At 37.2% G+C, this 19,918-nt stretch overlaps 3 protein-coding genes across 12 annotated transcripts in view; 1 reads left to right on the top strand and 2 right to left on the bottom strand.

Annotated features, from left to right (window-relative positions):
* The first annotated feature begins 3,301 nt into the window (after window positions 1-3,301).
* Window positions 3,302-19,918, top strand: part of nAChRalpha6 (nicotinic acetylcholine receptor alpha6) — a 308,906-nt gene continuing 292,289 nt past the window's right edge. For all 10 annotated transcript variants that reach the window (XM_089093391.1, XM_089093392.1, XM_089093388.1 and 7 more), the window contains exon 1: window positions 3,302-3,367. The gene's annotated coding sequence lies outside the window, so the exon portion shown is untranslated. The remainder of the gene's footprint in view (window positions 3,368-19,918) is intronic.
* On the bottom strand, window positions 12,853-15,112 carry LOC148949360 (uncharacterized). Its single transcript, XM_089092686.1, has 2 exons — window positions 14,556-15,112; window positions 12,853-12,928 (listed from the first exon to the last, which is right to left on the bottom strand). The coding sequence occupies exons 1-2, from the start codon at window positions 15,110-15,112 to the stop codon at window positions 12,853-12,855; spliced, it is 633 nt and encodes a 210-aa protein (XP_088948812.1).
* LOC148949359 (uncharacterized) lies at window positions 16,677-17,090 on the bottom strand. Its single transcript, XM_089092685.1, has one exon. The coding sequence runs from the start codon at window positions 17,088-17,090 to the stop codon at window positions 16,677-16,679; it is 414 nt and encodes a 137-aa protein (XP_088948811.1).

Here is a 19,918-nt window from a genome sequence, read left to right as displayed (position 1 = left end):
AGGTCATGAGGTGCCAAATGAGCAATTCCAATTGCTTAATTTTGCACGTGTCATAAATACTAAGTATTAGTCACCCCATCATGTTTATTAATCACAGAATCACAAACGCTAAATGACACGTTCGTTCATTGCATTGTAATTTTTCTTTGTCTTCTAGTCACCCAAATACGCTAAACTAACACGTTCCTTCATTCTATTGTAGTTTTTTTTTTATCTTCTAACCGCAAATTTCGTTGTGCAACATTTTTGTTTTCAATTCAGTTTTATTTTTGCTGTTACTTAATCCACCCCTTTTTCTTTTGCTGTTCAGAGCAGTTACTCATCTTGTGTAATTTTGCATGAGTATAGATACTAAAACCGATGCGACCACTGCTGGGGAAAAAACGAGTAAATCATGTTATTTAAATGTATATAAATGTGACGTCACTCACATGAATTTTTCTTTTAAACAAGACTCTAAACTAATTTTCTCAAACTCGTGACCAATTTATTGATCATGTATTTTTAGACTTTTCTTTTTAGGTCAGAAAATCCCAGGGTACCAATTTTGAGCGCAAAACATGAAACCGTTTTCAAGGAAAAAATTTATACATAAATAAATACACAGTTGTTCCTTTAAAAAGTTAAGATATATTTCGAATCAGCATAAAAAAACCAATTCATTTTAGGTATCTATTGCTATCGAAACTTTGTTTTTTAGAGTCTCAGTTACTGTTGGATCGAGTGACTCCTTAATTACAGATCGTTAACACGAACTGTTCGACAAATTACTTAGTGTGATGATGCTTCTTAGAATTAGAGAAACTGCAGATTTTTTAAGAGAAGAACAGTGTGGCTCTAGAAAGGGGACTTGATGCGTTAACCAAATTTTCATTCTTAGGCTAATAATTGCGAAGTGCCTGTGTAATCAGACACCTTTAGTACTTATAGATTATGAGCAAGTGTTCTATTCAGCCAATAAAAGAACTTTACCGAATGTCCTAGTCTTGTATGGTATACCAGATAAATACGTCATAGTGATCAGTGCGATGTCAAAAAATAACATTGCTGCAGTTAAAGAAGGAAAGAGGGTATTAGCTGACTTCGTATTCTATCAGGAGTTAATCAGGGACGCATTCTACTCACTTTTCTATGGATCATCTTGATGGACTTTATCCTAAAGAACACGGCATAGGCTCTGGGAGACTATGGAATGAATTGGGAAAGTAACTCCTCTATACCTTAACGATATGAGTATTCTAGATGAAAATGTTAGCAAAATGAATGATTTTTTGGAAGTTTTGAGCGCTCAGGGCACACTTCGACTGGAAATAAGTGAAGATGAATGTTAGGCAACGATAAGGTCGATCAAGTCGATAGCCTCTCTCATCTAGGTAATATTATCAGTAATGTGGATTCAGTCAACACGTTAAAAGTAGAATAGCCGAGGCCAAGGTTGATTTTTCATAGTTGAAAAAAAGTTTGGAAGAACAGGAATACAGGTCTGCGAACCGACGTTAGAATATTGGAAGCTACAGTCATGAGAGAACGATTTGTTAGATGTGTACCAGAGTAATTGTCTACAGATTGTTTTGCTACCCGTGTGACTGACCGTATTTCAATCAGTAAGCTGTACGAAAAATGTGGTTCTATCCTACTTTCTAGAGCTACAATGAAGAAAGTTTGAGATGGCTAGGACACATTCTGCGGATGAAGGATGACACATTGCCAAAGATCGTCCCTTTTGACCACTGTATATAAACAATATAACAGTAAGATCACGGCTTAGTGATGTTTGGCTACTACCTCCTCGGGGCGTACAAACACTCCTCCCATTTAATCTTCCATCAGCGGTCAAGTGGGTATTACCCTGGAATGCGTATTTTCGCAGAAACTTTCTCAAAATGCCTTTGAAACCAACTCGAGACTTTGAAACCTACCTAACAATTGCATTGCACTACTAATTACTGATTATATATATATATATATATATATATATATATATATATATATATATATATATATATATATATATATATATATATATATATATATATATATATATATATATATATATATATATATATATATATATATATATATATATATAATTAATTTAAAATCAGATTCTTATTTAGTGTTACAAAGGTGAAGCCAAGTTTTGCGTTCAGGAGAAATCTGACTTCTCTACCCGTGAAAAAATCGAATGTCGCTTATGTTTATACCTGTTTTATATGTTCTCCCGAGCACTTGCACATCAGTCCGGCTTTGCATAATGGTTGAGATAGGGAATGATAATACTGTATTATATTTATATAGAGTGCATTTGACCAACCATCTAGAACCAAACGAAAAGCAGGCCTTCCCCGGGTAGTAGCAGTAATCGATTGAAAGATACGTTTTTCCCCTCTTCGGGTAAAGCGAACTTTCCAATTGTGTTTTTCCCTTTGTATCACAGTCTTCTTAATCAATTAAACCTACGGATATAAGTTTCAAGGATACAGTTTTTGGGCTAACCAACAATAGCAGGCAAAAATGTTGTGACATTCTCATCCCTTTTCCTTTCCCTTCCCAAACCCTCCTTGACAGTTTCAAGCCAATCCCCTCAGTTGTTCCTGAGATATTACATATCTATTTTTTTGATAGTCGAGGTCTATATACTGTCTTCCAATTTGTCTTCACAACTTCACCTGGTGACGCAAAACACAAGCTCCACTGGAGCTAATAACGCAAAAACATTTATCTAGTCAGAAACAAAAATTTGTCGGATTGTTGATTTATTTTTATTCACTTTGGTTCATTTATTCATCAGTCGTTTTTTTATGACTTTATTTCTGCTCATCTTAGGGCTTATAGAACTTGTTGCCAAAATTTGGTAACTTAGACACAGCTAAAACCTGCTAGTTTTGCCCCCTTAATTTCACGAAAGTGTTGAAAAAGAAGAAAAAAAACAAGTGACCTCTTGCTTTAAGTAACGTAATGCAAGCATTGAAGTCATGTATTTAGACCTTCCATGTATGCCTTCCACAGAAGGTGTTTGATCAAGTCCACGTTCGGATTTGCAACAAATCCCAATTTCCATAAGACCTCGAAATGACCGTTTATATACCAACATTTGGTCTGTAGTATTAAGTTTCTGAAAGCTTAATGGCTTACATTATGTCGACGCTTCCCTAATTTCAAAAGCATGCCATCCTTACACAGTGGTAAAAATATTTGAAAAATATTGCTTTTCCCTTTGGAGAACTATTATGCGCAACGCATTCCGTATTGATCTGCAAAGATAGTCTTACTTTTGTGTAGCCTTACTAGAAGTGAACAAGCTTGACTAGTGTCTGAAGTGACTTCTTGGGAAGATCTCTACTGGAAGGATAAAATAGTTAATTAGGTATGACTAGAATAGAATGTATTTGCGCTAAAAGCCCATAGGCTATGGCAAAAATATAAACCAAGAACCATTACAAAGAAATTGCACAAATCCTAACATAATCCTCTGAAATATACTTCTATGATTCATCGCGAGATGAAGGAGTCGTGCCAAGCTTTTGATACCCATAAAACACTAATCCGCATACACTCTCACCAACCACTCCAAATCATAGTCTCCCCTACAGAACACTTCAAGTCTCCAATCACTCATCTCCTCACATTCACACATCAAGTGATAAACGCTCTCATCTAAACCTCCAAACATAGGACAAAAATAAAGACCAGCCTTTGACCTTTCCCTCCGGGTAAAATTTCTTCTTTACTTTTGTAAATAAACTTTCCGATGTACTTTCTTCTTTTCTATGTAGTCTGCCTTTAAAATCTGCAGCCTTAAACACTTCGTCTTCGCATTCTTTTGCCAAAGATGTAAGTGTGAAATAAAGAAATTGGAAAAGGGCTCTGAAGTTGGTGTTTTTTTTTCACATATCTTTAGGTAATACGCAAACTACTCATGACAATTGGGGTTTGTAGATGCTACTGGACTTACTTTTTCTTATTTAGAAAAAAAAAACGAAAAAAAGTTTAATTTTGATGACGAAAACACCCAAAAGAGTCTTAAGGGGCGAAGAGCTGCAAATGTTTTTCTGGCGGTGCGGAAGATTGTAAAAATGACATTTCGCAAGAACAGTGCCATGGATCTTTAAAAATCGCGAGATGGTATGTTTTATGTTAATTACCATTATTCTTCTTCTGAGGAAGGGGTGAGTGCAGTCTTATACCCTCTACTGAGGATACTCGTGTTTGCTCAGTAAAAGTGCCTCTTTAGTTTATTATACAGAAGTGCTGTGTTAGCTAGGGTGTCTAAAAGACGACTCAGAAACAACATTTTTCATTAGTTACCAAATTAGTTCAGGGAGTAGTAGGTATACTAGTCAATTAAACGACAATTTTGCACAGGGAACTCACAGAAAAAATGCTTTGTCCACAGCTACGTTAAAGGCTACAAAAGAAAAATCTGAATATATTGAGAATCAAACATGATAGTAAGCAGCATATTAAACTAATCAATAGACCCTGCTTAGTTTAATCGATGGATTTGAAATATCAAGTTTTAACAGAAATGTCACGTAGCATATGAGGCAATTATGAAAATGCATATTCGAATGTCCAACAGGTGTGCTGGGGAAAGGTCGAGGTAGAGATCTAAATTAGTGGCTATTGAGAAGGAAACATGTTAGGACACATTTTGCATGCAGTGCCGCTATACTTTACACACACCCCCCCCCAAACTGCAAATATATAGCCAAAATTAGATATACCAAATGTATTCTCCCAATGCATTTCTCTTGTTTCAACCCGTGTACCCGTAAATTGAATCAACTGTGACGAAACAGGATCCGGGAAAACAAGAGTGACAGGTGGCGGAATGCATTGAAAATATTAAAAACGGCACTAGAACTCGCAATTTCAATTTGAACGAATACTCATCTAATATTCTATGGCCATCCGTTAGATTTGAGCAGTCCAAATAACTTTAGTCTATGGTTAGTTTTTTTCGTGTGAATTTACCAGCAAATTTTACTTTAACAGATTGATTACTAAAGAATCAAACATGCCAACCACTCGGCTAGGACGCCTGGAAAGTCCACCCCCCGGAAATTTTCCTCTCAACGGAAAATTTTTGCCGTGGAAAATCCCTCTGGCAGAATATTCTTCCTCCCCCTGAAGAATTTCAATATACTTCACAATAACAAATACAATACGTAAGCAATGGACAAATTTCATGACTTACACACCATTCCCCAGGGGCTCTGGGGGTCCTGTTACCCCCTAAGGCATAGTTACTGGACCTTTCAACTATGCTGAACCAAATGGCTATTTGAAAATTTGTATCCGGCAACTTTGGGAAAAAAAGGCGTTGGACGGGAGCTAGGTGCCCTCCAGTCTTTTTGGTCACTGAAAAAGAGCACTAGAACTTTTAATTCCGTTTGAATGAGTACTCGCCAGGCACTCCGTATGAATTCGGTTCGAATGAGTACTCTCCCGATATTCTAGGACCATTGGTTCAGTACTATCACCCCTGGAAAAAAAATCAACAAATAAACACGCCGGGATTACCAACACGGTAGGTTCTTAAAGTGCAACAATTGGCCAAGTTTGTGCGCTACAAAACGATTTTAGTACTACAGTCAAGAAATTGACTGTAACAGTGCTAAAACAGTTCTAAAATAGCACTTTCGTGCTACAGGTGGCAACCCTGAGCACGTACTACAGTGCTAAACATAATGAAATAGTGCTAAAACAACACTTTCATGCTACAGATGGCAACCCTGAAACGCTCATCCGCGATCTTTCTTCTGGCCAAAAAAAAAAAAAAATTCCACATTTTTGCAGCTTAGAGCTAGAATGCCTACAGTAGGGTTTTCTGATGTGCTAAACCTGTTGGCATTATTCTCATTAAGATTCTTTAACTTTTAAGGGGTGTCCCCCTTTTTAGAATCAGGCAAATTTTTCTCAGGCTCATAGCTTTTGTTTGGTAATACTAAACGTAATGAATCTTACATATTTGGAATTAACATAATAAGCCAGTTATTTTGATGTATCTATTGATATCCAAATTCCGTTTTCTAGAGTTTTGGTTACTATTGGGCCGAGTCACTCCTTACTTACAGTTCGTTTCAGTACTGTTTGAAAATGGTGATTGCCGTCACTTGAAGAGTGATTGCCGTCACTCTGTGGCAATCAGGTATATGTACTATGCACTTATATCATCTTATAAATGAGGGAAGGTTAGAGGGCAAACTACTCACCTCCTTGAAAATAATTAAGAATTAATTAAGAACTAAAGCCGAACTGGACCTATGTTTAATAAAGACAATAAGGTCTTGCCGGGGTATTGCAAAATTTACAGGGTAATAAAGTAAGCACAAGACCAAGAAGAATTTCAGCATTGGATGCCAACAAAAAGATCCTTTAAAAAACAAAATAACAAATTTCACTGAAGTCACTCATAATTGTTTATAGAATTACTGTGAGGTATTCAATCGCAGTAATATTAAGTATATATATATATATATATATATATATATATATATATATATATATATATATATATATATATATATATATATATATATATATATATATATATATATATATATATATATATATATATATATATATATATATATATATATATATATATATATATATATATATATATATATATATATATATATATATATATATATATATATATATATATATATATATATATAAGCAACGAAAACAAAACAATAGCAACAAATAAGCACAGATTCTAATGTCAAGAAATACATAAAATTTGAGATTTCAAATAAGATGTTATTTGAGCTTTAGGTCTTGCTGATTTTGACTCCATCGTTTTTACTGATACCATTACTCTTTTCGGATGCGTTTCCTTTTTTTAAATTCTGCAAGTTTTCCCCTGTTTGCAACTTTTGATAGATAATTGTAAGGTATAAGTTTTGCACTTTGGGAATCAGTCTTAAAATTAGATTTTTGTAGCGCCTGCGATGTTTTCAAATAACCACTTTTTACACTCTAGAACACTATTGGCGTTAGTGCCTCCTTACTTATCGTTCATTGCTACGGACAGCATATTATTTTGAACAATTGGTCGACGTAGGGAGTTTCCAGAATGTGAGAAGCATTAGAACTTCGATGGTGCCTCTAGGAAATCTATTACACCTTGAAGCAGCAACTATTTTTTTTTACAGGTTTCCATGCTGATGTATGATTACGCAAAATGGTTCCGTAGATTAATTAATTAATCTTTATTGAATTCTGAAATATAGGGCAAAAGGTAGAATACGACGGGGGTACGATGTGTTTCTCGAATCACATTATTAAACATGACAGTTTTATACATTGATTTTTTTTTTACTGATACATTAATGTCTTTTGTTGTTTAATCTTAGTTCATTCCGTTGGCAGTGTTTTGGAAATCTAAGCGCTGTATTTTTTTTTTTTTTTTTTTTTTGTTTGCATTTTCTTTATGTCTTTCTATGAAACCAGCAGGATTCCTGCCTTACAGCTTTCGGGATGAATTTATTCATCGACCTTTTTGTTGATCAAATCATAGAATCATTCATGCGTTGTCGTAAACTTCTGCCATAGATTCCTTGAAATTATTCAATTCATCAGTTCTATTATGTTTGCTTGCTTTTTCATCTATCGAGACTAAAACATAGAAATACTGCTACCTGTTAACTAAACGAAACACGCTCAAGAATTCGGCTTAGATTAGATCTTAGAATACCGGTTTCATAGCAATAACGACATGTGGCGGGTGATAGAATCCATTCGACTTTTATAATTTGGGCTATATATTTGCACATTAGAGGGTTTGGGGGGCGGGGGGTAGGTTATGTTAGGGGCACTGTCCAAATACTTTACCACCGCCACCCTAATGTGCAAATATATAGCCCAAATTATATCATTATTTAAACTAAAGAATATATGAAGGTTGTATTACTTTTGGATTACCCTAATTTCACTTCTTGGGTGTGTTTCGTTAAGTTAACAAGTACCGAATTATTTTTTGCTTACCTAAGATTAGTAATACTTATATTCAGCCGAGTTACTTGCCTTTAAATTCAAGACCAAAAGGTTAAAAGAATTCAGACGCACAAAAGGGGAACCTTTTATCGGGTCTTTCCAGTCAGATTTAAAATGATGTTCACGGGTTTCTTGGTCTAGTGGGCCTATGCAAAATACAAATTTGAACCTAAACGTAGCTGCATTGGTTTGTAATACCCCAAAATGAGCCCAAAATGTTGTCCGTTTCTGATATGTTTGTAACTATATGTGACACCTAAAACAAGCAGACAAATATTTTTTCTCAGTTTGGCTTAGACTAGCAGAGCATTGAGATAAACTTCAAAGTAAACGCAAACAAAAATATTTAGAAGATTGGTCCTGTCTATATGTGCCAGCCACCTAAGACCAGCAGACAAATGTTTTTTTCTCAGTTTGGCTTAGACAAGCAGAGCACTGAGATAGACACTAAAAATATTGCCAAAGACTATGGAAACAAAAGAGATCTTAACGAAAAGCACTAAAACTGTGTCAATTAAAAACGAGCCAAAATTAAAATAAAACCTTTTTGAAAAAAAGGATTTTTTTTTCAAAGAAAATAGAGAGCATTCAAACAGGTAGTGAACGTCCTATTACTTTCAACTAATAAACGGAACCAGAGCGAACAAAAGTAAAAAAAAAAAATCAGATGAAACTTAAAGGTAAAAAATATTGTTTTAAGTGAGTCATAAATCCTTAAACGAACAAAAATTGAAATGATTATCTCAAGTTAAGCTTTAAACAAATAGAAACTACCACAGACAGGAGTAAGGCCCCTGCCTCCTAACAATGGTCTCAATTCTCGAAAGTACTGAGCGGGGAAAGAGCAACATGCCATGCTTAATTTGCAGGTGGACAATCATGTTTTTCTTTCGAATTCTTCCAATGAATATTTCAGAAAAGGATATGTCAACAGAAAAGGATATGTCAAAAGGATATGTTTTTTAAGTAAATACCGTTTTGCGATTCCGCCGCCACAGCGCTAAGGTCGTCGTTCTGCGCATGCGCGCTGGTTACCTACATCTCTTGTCTACGCACTGAAGCCATTACAGTCTGATTCTTAATTGTATACGTTGTTTACTGAGTGTTTAAGATGCCTCCGACAATGGTGAGTCCCGCTGATTGTAAAGTACGGGCGGTTTTACGATTTCTTAGTGCTAAAGGCGTAAAACCGATCGATATTCATTGTGAGATCTGTGAAGTTTACGGACAAAACATTATGAGTGATGGAATGGTAAGGAAATGGGTGAGAGCATTTAAAGATGGCCGCACAAATGTGCATGATGAAGAATGGAGTGGGTGTCCTTTGGTCTTTAATGAAGATTTGGTGCAGAAAGTGGAATAAAAAGTGAGAGAAAACAGACGCTTTACAATTTCATCAATGTGCGACTGGTTTCCTCAATATTCTCGTAGTTTTGTATTGCATTGTGACTGAGAACTTGAATTACCAGAAATTGTGTTCACTTTGGGTTCCAAAAATGTTGACGGATTTGCACAAAACCCAACGTTTAGGCAGGGCACTAACTTTCCTTGAGCAATACCACAATGAAGGTGAAGATGTTTTAGACCAAATTTTTACTGGTGACAAAACATGGGTGGCCTACGTCACATCAGAATTAAAACAACAATCCATGGAATGGCGACATTCATCATCACCCAAAAAAGTGAAATTTGAGCAAACAATTTCTGCCCGGAAAATCATGTGCACAGTTTTTTGGGACAAAAAAGTAGTATTGTTTGTGGAGTTCCTGCCTCGTAATAAGATAATCAATGCAGAGTCTTATTTTGAGACACTGAACATTCTGCGTCGTGCAATCCAGAACAAAAGACGTGGCAAGTTGAGTAAGCGCATCATTTTGCTGCATGACAATGCCCGCCCACATGTGGCTAATCGGACCAAAGATCTCATCAAATCTTTTAAATGGGAAACTCTAGATCATCCTCCATACAGCCCTGATCTGGCACCCAGCAACTACCATTTGTTCCTGCACTTGAAGAAACACCTGTGCGGTCAGCATCTTAAAGACGATAACGAAGTCAAAAGAACTGTTATACAGTGGTTTAGAAGTGAGGCGGGAGAATTTTATGAGGAGGGTATTCAAAACCGCTTCCGCGTTATTGAAAGTGCCTCAATATTCAAGAATATTATGTAAAAAAGTAGATTAAGGTACAGGCTTTCATGTAAAAATAAAATTATTGCGATATCTTTGCACGTCTTTTTTTAATTCCAAAACGGTACTTACTTAAAAAAAAAAACCTCGTATATATATATATATATATATATATATATATATATATATATATATATATATATATATATATATATATATATATATATATATATATATATATATATATATATATATATATATATATATATATATATATATATATATATATATATATATATATATATATATATATATATGCCAAGTGCCGGAGCCCGGCACTTGGCAAGCTACAGGCTTGTACACTTTTTTTTTACACATTTGTTTCTCTAACTACGCATTAGCATAATCATCACGTTATTCTTTAGTTTAAAGTCATGAGGTGGCAAATCATGAATTTGAATTGAATCAAGAAATTCTGACGTGAGTTTAATTTCTCCTTCCTGTTAATGCATCAAAGAATCACCCATTTTATAGAATTTGTTTTCTCCTGGAACTGGTTGTGATTCACGCTGTTGCTTTTCTTCTAATGGCAGATTCCATCTACGATTCAATGTGGTCATCCCTGTCGCTTATCTTCTAACCGCAGGTCTCTTTGTCCATTATTTTCAATTGGGATTCTCTGTGATGCTTGTTATCGCATGACTTCTGGCCATACATCTCGTTGTGCTTCATTTTCATGCATTATTATTTCAGAAAATTTTCCCGTTCCTTTTGCTTTAGCTGTTTGGATTCATTCAAAATCATGTGTAATTTTGAAAAAAATATTTAAAAAAATATATCCCAGCTTATCCCCAGTCGTTATATTTCTGCTTTAATGGTGTTGTTGCATAATTCAGAAACAACCAGGAATGTTTTAATGTTTTTAGCCTCTGTAATATCTAAATTACGTATTGGCATAATTATCGTTCTTTTCTTTAGTTTCAAGTCATAGTTTGACAAATCAGCAATTTTGGGTGGTTTAAGATATTTTGGCGTGCATTCAATTCCTTCTTCCTGTTGATCATTTACAGACACCAAAATAACACGTTCATTATTCTATTGTTATTTCTTAAATATCTAAATTACGGAATAGCATAATTATCGGGATTCTCTTTAGTTTTAAGTCACATTTTCGTTTGCAATTCAATGTTATTTTTGCTGTTTCTTGTTCCATGCCTTTGTCTTTAGTGGTTCAGAGTCATTCGTCATCTTGTGTAATTTTGCACGTGTCATAGATACTAAGAATCCATTACTCCTTTCTGCGCATCCTTCATTGACTCTCACGCCTCAAACTAACATGCTCCTTCATTTAAATGAAGTTTTACTTTGTCTTCTAACTGCAGATTTGGTTTTACAGTATTTTCTGCCTTTTTCTTTAGTGGTTCAGAGTCATTTGTCATTTTGTGTAATTTTGCACGTGCCATAGATGCTAAGAACCCATTCCTCCTTTCTGTGTATCCTTCATAGACTCTCACACCCTAAACTTACATGCTCCTTCATTTAAATGAAGCTTTACTTTGGCTTCTAACTGCAGATTTGGTTTTACAATATTTTCGGCCTTTTTCCTTAACTGTTCGGAGTCATTTGTCATTTTATTTAATTTTGTATGCGTCATAGATACTAGGAGCATACAACCCCCCCCCCCCCTCTCTCTGGTTAAAATATGATATAATTTGTGTTCTTTAAATGAATATAAAAGAGCAAAAGAGTATATAAAATGTGACGTAGCTCACATGATTTTCTTTCTAGCATGAGACCAATTCTTCTTTCCTGTTCACCCTTCACAGACACCAAATTAACTTCATTCCATTCCAGAGTGGTTATGAAATTCATCTGTGAATTCATTTCCCTTTTCCCGTGTATCTCTACAGACGCTACAGCAACATGTTTCTTCATTCTTGGGTGAAAATCAGAAATTTTCATTGAATTAAGTTATTCTGGAATAAATTGAATTTTCTCCTTCCTGTTTATCCTTCACAGACTCACGCACGCTAAACTAACACATTCCTTCGTTCCATTGTAGTTTTGCTTTTGTCATCTAAAAGCAGATTTCGTTGTGCAGCGTTTTCCTTTGCAATCAATGTGATTTTAGCTGTTTCTTGTTCCATGCTTTTTCTTTTGCTGTTCAAAGTCAGTTATCATCTTGTTTAGTTTTGCATGCGTCATAGAGGCTAAAAACTATACTAACATTTGAGGGGGGGGGGGGGGAATGATATAATTTATGCTCTTGAAATGTATATAAATATGATGTCACTCACATTTTTTTTTCCAAAATTAAAGCTCTAAACGAACTTTTCAAACTCAGCGATTTTAACAAAAACTCTACCATTAAATTTAGCATATCAGGAAACCCTGTTGCGTAAATTCTAAAAGTTTTATTTAAAAAAATAAGAAACCCTGTGTTTTTTGAAGAATGATTGCGGATGCGGGTTTATTTGTTTGCTTCTTTTTTTCTTTTTCTTTGCTTGAATGATGCTAGAATATCAGTAAATTTCTTAGTCGAACAAAAATTGAAATTTTCTAGCTTTCTCGCTAAGTAGTAAAAGAGGTTTCACCACAGCAAAGCTGCGGTTTCAGCTGTTTTGTGGCCCAAAACAATAAGTTCTGCCCGAAGAGGTCAAAAATGCTATGGAGTAACAATTATGAAATCGCTAATTAATGCAGAGATATCCAAAAACTATGCAGTAAGCTGAGTAGCTCCAGAGGATATAATACCGCGTGATGGTACATTCATTCCCATGTGAAAATAGTCCCTACAGAATTAACGTTAGTTTAAATAATCATTTCAAAGCTTCATTTAACTGAATTGATTCATTTAAACTTCATTATGTTTAGTGGTGTATAATTGGGCACCAGCTATTACCCAGAAAGACCAAAGAATCGTATTGTGACTGGTAGAGGGGGGGGGGCCGAAGCCTCAACAAGTGCATTTTTATTGTCATTTTATAACTTTCAATAAGCCTTCAGATGCATAAAGAAAGAAGGATGAGAGGGATAGAATCTATTCTTTGATCTCCCATCATTTCGAGGAATATTTTGGACTAAGCCTATTTTTGTGGACACAAAAGTGTACTTCACGAATTTTTAAGAAAAAGAAAGGATCTTGAGTATCTAGCAGCCAAATAAGATGATGAGAAAATAAGATTAAATCAATCTAAGGACTTGCTTTGTTTGAGGGGAAAGGATATAAATTAAAGTTTAGCAGAAATTTGGCTGTGCCAAAATGAAATTTAACTGGAAACAGGGGGTCTTAGGAGAAGGCATCCCTCTTCATATCTTGGAAAGGTCTGGCAGGATTTTAGAAATTATTAGGAATTAAATAAAAAAATAAGTTTCTCTAAATCATAGGCAGCGCAATGCCTAAGTAAAGAACGATTTTGGCACAATGTATTATTTTTTTCTCTTTAGGCCAAGGCACTTCGTATCGAAGGAGATGTCGTAGAAACTTCGAAAAGTGCTCATTCGATCGGAAATTGGAGCGGCTTGTGCCATTTTTAATACTCAAAAGTAATTGGAAGGCAACTGACACCCCTTCCATGCCCACCATTTACCCAAACGCATCCAGTCAAAATTTTGATATAGCCATTTTGTTCTGCGTAGTAGATTTTCATATAGAAATTATGTTTGTGAGAAGAACACTACCTCACAACCCTCAGGACCAGGGTTTTAAGATATGCCCTGGGGGCATATAAGAACGATGACGGCACAATGCATTATTAATTATTTTTTTCCTTTAAACCAGGGTACTTCGTATCAAAAAAGTTGTCGTAGAAGCTTGAAAAGGGGCTCTTTCGATGGGATATTCAAAGGGCTAGTATCCTTTTTAATAGTCGAAAGTGACTTGAGGGCAACTAACCCCCTTACTTACTTGTACTTGTTGCACGTTCAAGCCACATCCAGACTCCTAGTGGCGCCCAGCAGATGACGACATGTCTCCTTCCATAGGTTTCGCTCGAGGGTGGCAGGTTCCACAATTTCCAGCCACTGGCGATCCCAGCGACGGCCGTTTTTTCGGAATCCCCCGATTGGCTCCAGATCAGACTTAATTGTTGCTATCCACGTCTTCTTTTGGCCTCCTGCCCTCTTCTTCCATACTGGTAGTATTAGACATTTGAGACATTTTTGTTTATATGGCCATCAGGTCTGCGCATTGTGTGGCCAAACCATCTCAGTCTCCTGTGCTTAACAATGTCAGAGACAAGTGGGCGATCCCCGCATATTCTCTTTACTTTTTCATTCGAGATTCTATCTGAGAGGCGGATACCCAGGATATAGGGCAGGCATTTGTGGTTGAATATATTCAAGCTCAACGCTTCGGCTGCTTTAAGTGACCACGTTTCACATCCAGAAAGGAGGACAGAGAGAACCATAGCTTCATACACTTGAAGCTTTGTGCGTGGCGAAATTTCGGTCCGCTTCCAGAGATACTTCCGTAATTGAAGGAAGACACTCCAGGACGACGATATGCAGCTCTGGATTTCTTCTGAAGATTCGCCGGCAGGGTTTGCCATCGATCCGAGGTATTTGAACGACTGGAAGTCCTCTATCTGATTACCATTTAGTGTCACAGTGGTTTTATCCATCCTATCTGTTCGCATGGATTTTGTTTTTGTTAGGTTTATTTGGAGACCAGTCGAGAGTGCCTTGACTGCCGCGTCATTTATCATAGCCTGGGCATCTGCAACGGATTCAGCAAGCATGTCCAAATCGTCAGCATAGTCAAGATCTGTGACGGAGAAAGACGGACTCACTGCAACGCCTTTATACTTGTCCAGGATCCTGAGGATCCAATCGATGACGAAGTTGAACATAGTTCCACCTTCATCAATCAGGGCAGGATCTGAAAGATCGCCATCGACTCTTACCCGGGCCTTTGTTCTAGCATAGTATGCCTTGAGCAGACTGATGATCTTGTCAGGCACACCGTCCTCTCTCATTGCTTCCCATATTGTATCACGATGGACCGAATCAAACGCGGTAATGAAGTCTATGAAGATTTGGATTGTTTCCTGCTGGTGTTTAAACCGGTGTTCAAGGATTGCAGGATAACAATCTGGTCACAGCAACCCATGCCCGGCCTGAATCCTGCTTGGTTGGGTCACGTTCGGCTGTTTCTGATGTCTCTGAATCTATTTAAAAGTATGACTGCGAACAGCTTGGCAGCAATAGGGATAAGGGATATACCTCGGTAGTTTTTGCAGTCCATTCTGTCTCCTTTTTTGAAGATAGGGACGATTATTGAGGTCTTCCAGTCATCTGGGATGTATTCATTGTCTCAGCCTTCGGTTATCACGCTATGAAGTTTATCCGCCGCCACCTCGGGGAGAGCTTTCAGTAGCTCGGCAGGAATCCCATCTATTCCAGGGTTTTTATGGTTTTTCCAAACTTGGATCGCCTTAATTACTTCATCCCTGGAGGGTGGGTCCGTACATACATTTTCATAAGCCTGGCTGTACGGGGGTTCTGTGGTGGTGTAAGTGGTTGCTTTCGATTACTATTGTCTTCTGGTATCAATAGCTCTTGGAAGTGAACTCGCCATCTTTCGATACGCTCCTCGCTGCTTGTGAGTATTTTCCCATCCTTCGCCTTAAGCGAGGGGATGTTAGTTTGCTTCGTCTTCCCAGTGCATTCTCCAAGTATCTGATAGAGTTTTCGTGTATCGTTCCGTGATGCGGCTTTTTCCATATCACTGGCAACATTAGACCAGTAGGCTTTTTTGTCAGCTCTTGCCGATTTATAACATCGTTGTCGTAGAACTTTGTATGTGGGGGACTTCTTGTTGGTCATTTCTTTTTTCTTGGCAGAGAGTCTGAGCGTCTTTTCTGGGATCCATTTCTTGGTTTTACGCTTTACAAACCCAAGTATGTTTGAGGCAGCTTCATTGATGTGGTCCTTGAATTTGCTCCATTTCTTCTTAATCTTTATCTTGGGGCAGTTGGGGAACTGATCAGTCGGGGTTACTTCCTCGGTGTCATCTTGAAGGACAGTGAAGTGGTTTGAGAGTTCAAGGACAAATGCTCCTGGGTACTCATCTACTTTCAGCTTTGACACGTCTATTTTCTGGTTCGGCATAGTAGTCTTCCTTGAGCTAAGTCTATACTTTAGCCTTGTCTTAAGCCAGAAGTGGCAGATCTATTTTTGGATCCCGTGTCAGCACCTCTGTGCATTCTCGAGTTCAATACCAAGGATTTTCATCGTCGGGATACAAGGAGATAATCTATTTGGGCCTTACTCTTCCATCGCGGGATTCCCATGTATACGTATTGCAAGGCTTGTGCCTAAACAAGGTGTTAGCCACAGCGAGATTGTTCTGCATTACGAACAGCAAAAGCCTTTTTCCATTTGTGCACCTGTCTCCGAGGCCATGCTTGCCAATCGCCTGTTCCGAGTTATTCAGCTTTCGCCGATTCTGTTATTGAAGTCACCTCCAATTAGGTGGATATCTTTCCGGGGAATCTTATCAATGACTGTCTGCAGGTCACTCTAAAACTTATCTTTTTGCTATTCAGAGGAATCTCTTATTGGGGCGTAAACGCTAAGGATAGTCAGATTGTTCGTGCGACCTTTAATTCTTGCCCGTACGATTCTCTGTGACACAAGCTCATACTCGATGAGCCCAGTGACTGCTTTGGGGGACAACAGGATACCTAATCCTTCTCGGACAGATCCATCTAATGGTCCCGAGTTATAAAAAAAGACCGCTTTCCCAGCCGAGGATTCAAGGGTCAAGATGTTACGTCCATTTAGTCTTGCCTCAGAAACACATAGATTATCAAGGTCATAACGATAAAATTCATCAACTACAAAAGCTTGTGTCAATGAACATTTAATCGAGCACAGGCTCCAGAAGGCGATATTCAGGCCTTGTCTTCTTGATATGACGTTAGCTAGCATACTTTTTGACGAGAGCGCCATTCTCGTCGCATCGCATAATACCGGGGATGCCGTAGCCAAACTTTTCATCATCATATTTATCATCATCATTTAGCGTTTCTTCGGGATAAGGTACACCGCAAGGTCCCCAGTCTTGCGGTCACCCGAAGCGCGTTGGCCATCACCTTGCTCGGCGTGCCACTCAGTGATGTTTACACCCCTGCGCCATTTTGAGGTGCGCTAGCGGATTTCCTATGCTGCCTAGGGACCTAGGATCAAGGCTCATTGCCTGCCTTTTCCCCAAACACATTCAATCAAAATTAGATAGCCATCTATTCAACGTAGTTCAAAGTTTTGGAAATTAGGTCTTTAAGGATGACAACCCCTCCCCCCAGCCCTCAGGGCAAGGGTTGTAAGTTGGGAACTCGGGGCATATAAGGTTCTTATAGAAAGCGATGTTGTAGAAACTTAAAAAAAAGGCTCATTCAGTTGGAAATCTAAAAGGGCTAGTGCCGTTTCTAATTGTAGAAAGTTATTGAAGGTCAAAAAACCTCCCTCTCAGGCTAACCATTTCCCCAAACACATCCAATCAAAATTTTGAGATAGACATTTTGGTCAACGTAGGTGAAAGTTTTGGAAATTAGATCTTTTAGGATTATAACCCTTCAGAGCCCTTAGTACAATGGTTGTGAGTTATACCCTGGGGGCATATAAGGTTTATATGGAAAGTTGTTGTAGAAGTTTCAAAAAGGGCTCATTTGATTGAAAATTGAAAGGGCTAGGGCCTTTTTTAATAGTCGAAAATGAGTAGAGAGTAAACACATTCAACCAAATTTTAGAGATAGCCATTTTGTTCAACGGAGTAGAAAAATCTAGAAATTATGTATTTGAGGATGACAAACCCCCCAGATCCCCCAGGGTAAAGGATGTAAGTTATGCTCTGGGATCATATAAGGTTTTTATAGATAGCTTTGTCGTAAATACTTCAAAAGGGGTTCGTTCAATTGCAAATTGAGAGGGCTAGTGCCCTTTTTAATAGTCGAAAGCGATTAGAGGGTAAATAACCCCCCTCTCACGCCCACCATTCCCCCAAAAATATTCAATCAAAATTTTCAGATAGCCATTTTGTTCAGCGTAGTAGAAAGTCCTGGAAATTAGGTGTTTGAGGATGACAACGCCCCCGCCCTCAGGGCAAGGGTTGTAAATTATGCCCTGTGGGCATATAAGGTTTTAATTGAAAGCATTGTCGTAGAAACTTCAAAAGGGCTCGTTTGATTCGAAATTGAAAGGGCAAGTACTTTTATTAATAATTGAAAGTGATTGGAGAGCAACTAACGTGCCTCTCACGCCCATCATTTCCCCAAACAGATCCAATCAAAATGTTGATATAGCCATTTTGTTTAACGTAGTTCAAAGTTCTGGAAATCAGGTCTTTGAGGATGACAACCCCCCTCACAGCCCTTAGGGTAAGGGTTGTAATTTATGTCCTGGGGGAATATAAGGTGTTTATAGAAAGCGTTGTCGTAGAAACTCAAAAGGGGATCATTCGATTGGAAATCGAAAGGCCTAGTGCTCTTTTTAATAGTGGAAAGTGATTGGAAAGCTTGACAATTTTATAGTAAAGATCGATGTAGGTACAATGTATTTTTTTTCCTTTAGACCAGGGCACTTCGTATTGAAGGGGTGGTCGTAGAAAATTCGAAATTCTATTGAAAGTAGAAAGGGCTGATGCCATTTTTAATATTCGAAAGTGGAGGGCAACTAATCCCGCTCCCACGCCCACCTCCCATTTGCCCATTATGTTTAAAAACTAAATTTTGCCGTAACATTAAATCAAAATGCACTGTGTTAGTGCTAATTCCCAATAAAGCATCTTAGCTGTATCCCAAGAACGACTGAGGGTATTATGTATAAACTTTCGGGGCTACTTCTGCGCTGAAAATTTAACCAAATCAAAATAGAGTAACTGTATCCAAGATATCAAAGATAGTAAACATATTATTTTGCGAATCGTATCAAGTTTTTCTTTTCAGGTCAATTAGAGGAGGTATGAAACTAAATTAAACACTACTATTTGTGTCCAGATTTTTAAAAGGGTATATGTTGTTAAAAATTGGTGAAAATTTTTCTCCAGCATACAAATAGCAGGTCAAACTATAAAGTATTTAAAAAACGAAAATATTTAATGTATTATTTTCTTTTTCACTGAAAAGACTATATCAATATAAAACGAAGAGACATTAATTAAAAAAACTTTTTCCACAAAATTAGTTTTTCGAAGAAAAGTAAAGAACTCCATTAAACCAAAAATGAGCAAAAATATAATCAAATAATCCACCAAGCGTGAAACTTTTAATTTTATCCCTCAAATAATGCCTGCGACATTGAAGATTATTTGACAGTTTGGGTATTCTTGGGTCTTTTGGCTTATTAAGGTTACCCGTGTACACGTATCGACTAGCCGTGTCGTTTTCAGGTTAAAACCTTGTAAAAATCGGAGTACCATGGCCTAGCGAACGATCCCTAAGAGCTTTTCTTCAAAAATTTATCCATAAAAATAAAAAAAATTACCTAATTTATGGTCTTTGCCCGCAGGGTTGAGATGTTATTTTGGTATTGGAGGCATACTTATTAGAACTTTCAACGGTATTGAAGAAAAGTACGAGGGAATCAATTAACAGAAAAAGGTACAGGATGGAGACTGGTTGCCTCAAATCATTTCCAGCCTTAAAAATGGCCTTAGAACATTCATTTTTCAATCAAACAAGTTCCCCTTCCAAATTTTATGACCACCCTTTCATATGAAGTGGCTAGGAAAAAAGAGTTTGGGCCATTTTTTGGCCCTTTGTCAGGCTTGTTCTTGAGCAACC

This window comes from Artemia sp. Qi Xiang Cuo, chromosome 8 (genome assembly GCF_049724085.1).
Source record: "Artemia sp. Qi Xiang Cuo chromosome 8, ASM4972408v1, whole genome shotgun sequence".
Lineage (NCBI taxonomy): Eukaryota > Metazoa > Arthropoda > Branchiopoda > Anostraca > Artemiidae > Artemia > Artemia sp. Qi Xiang Cuo.
This window is presented reverse-complemented; position numbering and strand designations above follow the sequence as displayed.

Bases quoted from the DNA above. Each gene is read 5' to 3' on its own strand.
- LOC148949360 (XM_089092686.1), bottom strand. From the start codon at position 15,112: ATGAGAGAGGACGGTGTGCCTGACAAGATCATCAGTCTGCTCAAGGCA. The intron at 12,929-14,555 runs GTATGAAGCTAT...TTAATTCTGTAG, and splicing joins CCACGCACAAAGCTTCAAGT to GGACTATTTTCACATGGGAA.
- LOC148949359 (XM_089092685.1), bottom strand. From the start codon at position 17,090: ATGGCGCTCTCGTCAAAAAGTATGCTAGCTAACGTCATATCAAGAAGA.